Source organism: Protobothrops mucrosquamatus, unplaced genomic scaffold (genome assembly GCF_001527695.2).
Source record: "Protobothrops mucrosquamatus isolate PMUCROS unplaced genomic scaffold, P.Mucros_1.0 scaffold1251, whole genome shotgun sequence".
Classification (NCBI taxonomy): Eukaryota; Metazoa; Chordata; class Lepidosauria; order Squamata; family Viperidae; genus Protobothrops; species Protobothrops mucrosquamatus.
In genome coordinates this window covers 133,399-142,751 of record NW_015387457.1, presented here as the reverse complement: position 1 = coordinate 142,751, position 9,353 = coordinate 133,399, and the positions used below count along the sequence as shown (strand labels likewise).

The window sequence follows — 9,353 nt, the reverse complement described above, 5'->3', positions numbered from 1 at the left end:
CCCCTGGTTGGCTCCGGCTTCCCCGCGCGATTCTTTCGTTTCCCTACCAGCTTTCCTGCGAACAGCCTCCGCCCCCATTTTCTCGTCTCATTAACCCGCCCCTGAAGTAAGGGCGGCTACTGCCTGGCCCCGGAGGGGTTGCTTGACACTTTCCGCTGGAGCCATTGCGAGAAGGCTTCAGTTGGCTTCTGCCGAAAGTTGTTTGCCTGGGTTTTCAGAGGCGCTGCGCCGATGACACTAATAGATACTGGCGCACCGGCGACCAACAATGCTTCCCCCGCCAGCGGTGCCACGGCTTGCGCTCTTGCCCCGGAGGTGAAGTACGTCTTGGGGATAGACGTGGGCAGCACGGTGATACGGTGCCGTGTGTACGACAAGGCGGCGGTACTCAAAGGATTCAGTAGCAAACAGGTGAGAATTGTGCGGGCCTCGGGGAAGAAGGCCCGAAATAAAGTTCCTTTAACTCCGCTTTATCACCGAGTTCTTTGGGGATTGTTTTTATGCTATTGCCTAAGATTACAACTCAGAGTGGAACGCGGTCCCCTGTCCAAAAACTGGGGGCGCACGAGACTGAATCATTAACCACCCAAACATATGTTCATCCAAAATGTGTATGCTCAGCTAGTGTGTGTTCAGTAAGTAATTCGGCTCAACTGACCATCAGAATTGATTCAGTAAATCTTGGTTGTGACAATTTAATAGTTTACTTAAAAACAAACTCAGAGACTCCTATTCCTAAATTGTAGGGAGAGAGTTACTGCTCAAATTCAGTGGGACGCTGCCTTTCTATAAGTTTGTTATATATATATATATAATTATATATAATTAAAACTAAAGTTTTTCCTTGGTGTATATTTTATAAACTTTTGCTTCCTGTAATCCAAGCTGGTTTCCTCTCAGTCTTTTATTTCTTCTGGGCAGTCTTATGAATGAGGAAAGAATTGGGGGGGTTGTTTTCTTTTCTTTTTGCCCTGATCTATGACTTAGTGATCACATTTGGCTTTGTAGTTTTTCTGTAATGTGCATTGCAACTTCTGTCATCATTTAAATATACAACTTGTTTGTCTTTTTGTTCTTGTTTAGTAGTTAATAAAAACAAGTTGCATATTGACCTGTAATGGTTATATAGCAATTGGATTTTGCTTTGGTTTATTATGTGGCACTGACTCTGAACTGCTTATGCAGCAGGAGTTTGAATAACAGTCCATGATGAATGCATGGACTGTAGGATATCATGCTGATCTCTTATTGCAGCATTTATAGATATCCTGCTATATGTAATGCTGAAATACAGTTTTAAGGTTTCAGTATTTAACTTGCCCTTAATATCACACCATAAAAATTGTTTAAAAAATTTTCAGAGTTGAAGATGAATTAAATATAAAAATGTAGGTGTTAGTACTTTTGACAGCAATAACAGTTGCAATTCAAGTCTTGCCTTAGCCATGAAAGCCAGCTGGGTGACCTTGGGCCACTCACTCACTCTCAGCACAACTCACTTCACAAAGGTGTTATGGGGAAAATAGGAGGAAGGAGTATTAAATGTGTTCCAGTTGAGTTGCTTGTAAAAACAATAAAAGAGGGATATAAATAAATCTTGTTTGAAAGTGCAATGATAGTGCACAGATCTCCCATGAAATACTAATAGAGTGGCAAAATGCGGTCTTGACTATGCTAAGTATAAAGCTTATTGAAAAAAAAGTACCCATATCAAGTTGGAAGCAAGTGTTGAGTGGCATACCACAGAGTTGAATTCTAGTTATTCTCCCTGTGCTATTCAACATATTGTTAAATGAATTGGATAACCTGCTAAAATATGGTGATGGAATTTGCAGACAGCATAAAGATGAAGGATAACAAACAGCTGAAACAATAGGCAGAAACCAGGAAGGTAAATTTCACAGGAAGAAATGCAGAGCAAAATGGGTTTTTCTTAGATTGACTAAGAAAAGATATAGGAGGGGGGGGGGAATCATGTTGGGCAGTGCTAGATGCAAAAAAGGATCTGGATATTGTGGTAAATCACAAACTGAACATGAATCAGGAATGTGATGCAACAGTAAAAAAAGCAAATGCAATTGCAGACTACTTCAACATATGTGTAATGTAATAAGTCATTCTTCCCTTTTAATCAGCATCAGACTGCATTAACTGCATTTTGTCCAGTGATTAAGGCTGCAATTTAAAAATGGCATTGACAAACTGACCAGAGTTAAGCAACAGGGATATTTTGTTTGTTGTACTTTCCATAAACTGCCAAGACTCCCTTAAGATTGTAGCGGGATATAAATACAGTCCTTAGGTTATGATGACATTTGGGACTAGAATTGCTGACACTAAATGACACAGTCACACGATGTTGCACTTTATGACTAGCAATATTGTGTGACTATGTAACTCAGGGCTTTTCAACCTTTTCACCCATTGTACCACTTTTAGGATATGGCAGTATCCGAGTACCACCAGTCGCCTAGCAAAGTGTCAAAAACTTGATGACCAAAAAAAGGGAAAAATGTGATAAAGTACAGGTGGTCCTTGACTTACAACAGTTCGCTTAGTGACTGTTCAAAGTTACAATGGCCCTGAAAAAAGTGTCCCCCAAGCCGCACCTGAGCAAGACACCTGCCTGCCCGCCCGGCGGCGCTCTTCCTCCTGTCCAAGGTTTTCATTGTTGTGAGCATTTCTGTTGAGGATTGGCAGCGGGGATGGGGGGGGGGTGGTTTTTATTCCCCCGGTCTGCTGGGTGGTTGCAGCAGGTTTTGGTCACTTCACATGACCCTGGGACACTGACCGTCATAAATATGAATCAGTTGCCAAGCATCTGAATGTAAATCACAAGACCCTGGAGATGCTGCAACATTCCAGTGCTGCTTCTGGGCTCAGCAGAAGTGCCAGGATCAGTGCTGCTTTCCAGCTGATTGGTGCTTCTTCAGGGCTCAGCAGAAGCACCAGGATCAATGCCGAGCTTCAGCTGGAGCCTGGCGCTGATCCTGGCATTTCCACTGAGCCCTGACAGCCCCAAAGAAGCGCTGATCAGCTGGAAAGCGGCACTGATCCTGGCGCTTCCGCTGAGCCCTGACAGCCCTGCAGCTCCAGCCATCTCTCGCTCATGCTTGTGCGGTGCTGCCACCAGTGCAGCTCATTCCCCTCCCCTGCTACCACTTTTCTAGGATGGTCGCATACCACCTGCCAGGTGCCAATGTACCACAGGTGGTACCCGTACCACTGGTTGAAAAGCCCTAACTTAGAACAAATGCTGAGCTCAATTGTGGTCAAAAATCCAGAACTACCTGTTATTATAGTTCAGCTTTCTGTCAACTTTGGTCAATCTTGGTGTGTTTAAGTACATACAATGCCTTGTGAGCTGTGCTTACCATAAAAAGCTAATGCAGATAGTCCTTGACTTATGACTACAACTGAGTCTAAATTTTTTGTTTCTAAGAAAGTCACTTGTTAAGTGAGTTTTGCCCCACTGTATAACCTTTGCCACATTAAGCAAATCACTGCAGTTGTTAAGTGAATCATGCAGTCATTAAGTAGCTTCCCCCATTGACTTTGTTTGTTGGAAGCTGGCTGGGAAGGTTACAAATGGTGATCATATGACCCCAGGACAATGTAACTGTCATAAATACATGCCTATTGACAAGTGCCTAAATTATGTGACCCATGGGGATGTTACGTGGTCATGTGAAAACCAATAATAAGCCACTTTTTTAGTGCTATTGTATCTTTGAACAGTCACTAAACAAATGGTTTTAAGTCAAGGACTATTTGTATAAAGATTCCATGTTATTGTGAAACTTAGATATTTTATTATAAAGAGATTTCATTGTAAGCATCTGATCTAATTAACCTTGCCATTTTAATAACTTAAATTCTCAAGTACAATAACAGTACATGCAATTGTTGGCATTCTGCATATAATGTCTGACCAGTGCATGTTGGAAATCTCTAGTGAATGACATAGAAGCCATAGTTGCATAAAACCATTGAACTATCATCTTGCTGACCACATTGTCTTTTAATATGTTATAAGGCCAACCCATATATTACCTGATGATTGGGTCATGAGAATATAGAAAACCAGGCAAGTTAACGATAGATAAACATTCTCAGTAGCCACTGGGGTCTTTGTTCCTTATGAATTAAGTATAGCATTGTAGCTTAAAGAGTTACACCAGTGGTTCTCAACCTGTGGGTCGGGACCCCATTTGGGGTCGATCGACCATTTCATGGGGGTCACCAAGCAAGGCTGTCCACCATTTTTTTTGTCCACCATTTTTTCCCCTTTTCCAGCGGGTGCCTTACCTCCCTTGGGCTAGGCCAGCTGGTGGTCGGCCTGCTCCATCTCTGCCGCTTGCCAGCTACGCCTCGGCTGGCGCAGGGGGCGGAACCACGCATGTGCGGCGCTCCCGGGCAGGGAAAGTCCTCGACTTACGACCGGTTAGGTAGTCCTCGACTTACGACTGGTTTAGTCCTCGACTTACGACCGGTTTAGTCCTTGACTTATGACCGGTTTAGTCCTCGACTTACGACTGGTTGGGGTCACGGCATTAAAAAGGTTGAGAACCACTGAGTTACACTATTACTGTTTCTCTTTCCCATATATGTTCAAATGTACGTATTTTAGATTTATATCCTGATTTTCCTGTATGAGTTCAAGATTGCATAGCATTCCTTCCTCCAGTTTTTCCCCCACAACAAACACACTGTGAGGTAGGTTGGGTTCAGAGATTGTGATTAGTCTAAAGTCACCAGTGGCTAAGGATGGCTTTGAACAGGCATGTCTAACTGCCAGCTCGTGGACCGGATGCGTCATGCCAAAACTGCGCCCACCTCATTGCTTGCAATGGGGAAAAAGTCCCGATACGTTGCGCGATGTCACGTGATGTCGCGAGTTTGACATGCCTGGCTTTGAATCTTGGCTTCCCATTTCTACTGTATGGGAGAACCTTAAGGTACCCTACCATACTGTACTTTAAATACTCCAAATCTACTTGGTTCTTAAATTGTCATTTATTTACTGAAGTTAGTAAGTTTCTACTTTATCTCATTTTGTATGAATGAGGAAAGAATCTTTAGTAACTTCTAGTAGCATTTCTATGCAGTAAATTATTACTACAGCAAGAGTATGCAATCACCGTGTGGAATGTATTTCATTTTTTCTCTCCTTAAATAGGTAAATGAGAGTTGGCTGCAATTGTACACAAAGTATATTATTTCAGTATGCTATTTGGCAACTTGCTGACCATAAACAACCCACAGAAAAGGAGGTGGGAATGATGGAATCTACAGAATACAATAGAATTCTATTTTAATAGAATTTAAGGTCTTGTTTGGGCTCAAATTCAGATTTTAAGGAGGCAATATTAATTTCCATTTGTCCATTTCTTGATTGCAAAACTGAAGAGAGATTTTACTTTATTTAGCTAGTTAGCCAGACTCCCATCTCTTGTATGACTTTGGCCAACTTGTAGATGATTAAAACAATGTAAAAACAAGTAATACAACCATTTCTAAAAATAAAATACTAATACAAAAGCATGTAAAATCATCACTTCATAAAATAAGTCATAAAATTCTTGCAATATTATTTCTATAAGGTAGCATTGAAAAAATTCTTAGTAATTTTACAGCATTTCAATATATTCACATAATCAGCCCTGATGGGTACATTTATTCCTAATAAGGTAAAGGTACAGGTTTCCCCTGTCCAGTCATATCCGACTCTGGGGGGGGGGTGTTCATCTCCATTTCTTAGCAAAGGGAGCCAACATTGTCTGAAAACATTTCCATAGTTGTGGCCAGCATGACTACACATCAATGTGCATGGAACACTTTTACCTCCCCTCCGAAGTGGGAATTTGCATGCTTTTAAATTCCTAAGTGAGCAGGAGGTCACCCCTGGATGCCCGGATCTTGAACTGCTGACCTTCTGGTTGACAAGCCCAGCATCTTAACCGCTTGGCCACCATGCTCTATATTCTCAATACTCTTTAATATCAAAATGAAACAGCAAATTGTCATATTTTTTGAAGTAAGCCAGGTCAACAAATAGACTGCAGGGAGTTTAACTGGAGCTATATTTAGTTGATATAAATTATAATAAAATCTTGAAGCCTGGTTGTATTTTCCCTTCCCTCACTCTTATATCTTGACGTATTAGGGTGGAAGCAGTCTTAGTTTCTTTCACATACTTCCTTTGTTTCCTGGACTAAAGGCATGCTTTTGTTGTATTATCTCCAAGGTCTTCTCTGTAGCTGATGTATCAGACGTATTTTTGTTACATTGCTAATACTTTGGGTCTCTTGATGTCTTTGAGAAGGCAAAGCTTAAACTAGTTCCTAGAGTTGGTAATAGATGTATAAATAATATGAACATTTTAATATATTTTCTGTGAACAAAACCTTCTGAAGCTTGAATCAAATTCAGATTTTAAGGAGGCATGATTAATTAATGAATAATTTAATTTCCATTTCTCCATTCTCTGATGCATAACTAAAGAGATGTATGTTGAAGACTGGAAATACAGGGAGGATTCCTTAAATACTCCTATCAAATTGCCTTTTGTTATGGAATCATAGAGACTGGTTATTTTATTAAATAATACAGCATTTGAATTGCAATTAATACTGTAATTAATTATGAGAGTTCATCTGTGGGTTGTCCTATGAGTTTACAAAAGCAATGTTTAATACAAGAAAAAGTTATGCAACCACCTCAAAATATACTTAACTTTGTGCAATACTTATTGCTTTATAATTCTCTACTACCGGTATGTTCAGATTTGGCACTTTGCTACCAATTTCTTTGGAGATAAAGGCTTAAGTTGATCTTGAAGGATAATTAGTAGCATTTATTTTCTGATGATGAGTCCTTAAGAATTAGTATTGATTTGCATTACATTTGTTTTTTATCTTTGAAATGTTCAAATTCCAAATTCAATTAATGGTTTGTGGATTTATGGTGACTTTTAATACCAGAGAAATGTACATCTTCCATTCTCATGTAACAATCTGCTTTTTAATTAAACATGTGGCCATACGCTGAAGGTTCCAACAATATATTTGATAGTGTATATACATACTATACATTGATTTCTAATGTCTGGGCTATAATTATCTTTGCTATTTTTAAAACAGGATGTGACTTATAAGTATGTAAGAAATACACTAAACATCTTTAATTCTTTTAATATATGAAGTTGCTTTTTTGTAATTTTCATTAAGATCATTAACATCTATGATCTTGGTAACCTGTGTTTCTCTTAATAGGTAGAGGTTCTTCATCCTCAGCCTGGTTGGGTTGAATTAGACCCTGAAAGTCTGTGGACACAGTTCATTGATGTGATTAAAGAAGCAGTTCAAGGTAATCATGCAACGGTATCAATTTGCTCTTTCAAAACTTAATACTGCCGTATTGAATTTATTTTATATTGAGGTCCATGTTCAAGCTCAAAAATGAGAGGGGTTCAAGATCAAAAGTTCAAAATCAGATTCAAGCTCAAAAATGACACAGTAAAATTCAATCAAATCCGAACTTTATTTGCTTTCATTTAATGGACAGAATGTTGTGAAACTAAAGCTATAACCTTATAACCCATTAGAAATCTCTGATGAGATTTGCTCCCTCCTCCTTGGGAAAGCTTGTATTGCCAAAGCTCCTACCCACTTATTTTCCAGGTACACGCTCTATCACAATATCTAGATTAAAGCTAAGGCCTTCACAAAAGAACTCACAACATATGGGAACTACTTTTCTTTGGAAAAGCCTATTTTCCACTCACATCACCTTTTAGAAACTAAATTAACAATCATGATTACTAGTTAAGTTTATTTTAATGAAACATCATATATTTATTGAAACATTTATGCATGTGCATTAATTATTAAACTAAATCAACACCACCATAATTATTCAGCTATTCTTGTTTAAATTAAAGACATTAAAACCTGGCTCTTTATCTAGGCACTGGGATAGACAGACAATTGGTTGATGGAGCCACAGGTTTTTTTGTGGGTTTTGTAGTTTTATTTCCATGACCCACCTGAATGGAAAACTTTTTAAAATAAATAAATCTTTTAAAATAAGTAAATATATCTTTTAGTTGCAGGACTTAAAATGAATCAAATCTTTGCTCTTGGACTTTCAACACAACGTGGAACTTTCATTACATGGAACAAGTATGTATAAAGATTATAACTGATACCTCATTCTGTGCTTGTTGATATGTATGTGTCGGATGCTTTCCAAAATAAAGTTCACTTGTTAGAGTAATGCTTGATGGCATTATTTACTAGCACCCATGATATTAAAAATAATAATGAAATACATTTAGCTTTTGTTGTAAACCCATATACATATCATTATAAATTGTATTTTCAACATAGTGCAATTAAAATAAATGATTTGCTGCAGGGTAGGTGCCAGTTATATTGTTTATATATGGATGTAGGTTATACTCCTACACAGGTGAAAAACTTTGCTAATTCTTTAATTAGTAGTTTAAAATGCCACTTTAAAAGTTGGGCCACAACTTTTACGTAAAAAAGGTTGGAAGGAACCTTGGAGTCTTCTAGTTTGAAAATACCCAACTATCAAAATTGTTGTTTAATTACTAGGTTGCTTTGTGATCTAATGAATAATATTTTGCTAGGATTGCCAGGCAGCAACTGCTTTTTTGAGTTCTTGTAAACTCACGTTTATATTATCAGTGATAATATCTAGCTGCCATGTTTGTTATTGGCCTTTTCTTCAGTTGCCTTCAGTTTTCCCAAACATCAGGGACTTTTCAGATGACTCTTGCCTTTACATCATGTGTCCCAAATAGTTAAAATTTCCTTTTATAGTAGTATTTCCAGTGACCAGGCTGATTTTATCTATGATCAAATGGTTTGTTCAGTGGATGATAATCTATGGTATTCGCAAAAGCTTTCACTGGCACCAGTATTCAAAGGCATCAATTTGTCCTTCAGACTTTCTGATATTCCAATTTTCACAGCCATGTTTTTACAAATGGAGAAATGTAGTCCATGTCTGAGTTATATCTCTGTACTTTAATTTTTGGTTAAGAGGAGAGTATTGGGTGAGGCATGTAACATAATTTCTGCTAGAGGTGTCCACAACTAATCCTGTTAACGAAAAAATGTGGATGTCTACAGGGCTTTTTTTCTCGGAGAAAAGGTGGCGGAACTCAAACCTGGCCACGCCCTCATCAAACCCTAGGACCGCCCCTTTAGAGAACAGGAATGCAAGTAAAATTTGGGAGGGGCTATTTCCGGTGTGGGAGGGGCTATTTCCGGTGCGGCCGGCCCGGAAAAAGGTGCCGGAACGCGGTTCCGCCGCGTTCCGGC

At 39.0% G+C, this 9,353-nt stretch overlaps 1 protein-coding gene across 1 annotated transcript in view; it reads left to right on the top strand.

The window, feature by feature from the left end:
- The first annotated feature begins 212 nt into the window (after nucleotides 1-212).
- The window catches only part of GK5 (glycerol kinase 5), a 35,807-nt gene continuing 26,666 nt past the window's right edge, over nucleotides 213-9,353 (top strand). Inside the window, exons 1-3 of the mRNA XM_015821094.1 lie at nucleotides 213-411; nucleotides 7,275-7,368; nucleotides 8,108-8,183. Of these exons, the coding sequence (XP_015676580.1) occupies nucleotides 232-411; nucleotides 7,275-7,368; nucleotides 8,108-8,183 (350 nt within the window). The 5' untranslated portion in view covers nucleotides 213-231. The remainder of the gene's footprint in view (nucleotides 412-7,274; nucleotides 7,369-8,107; nucleotides 8,184-9,353) is intronic.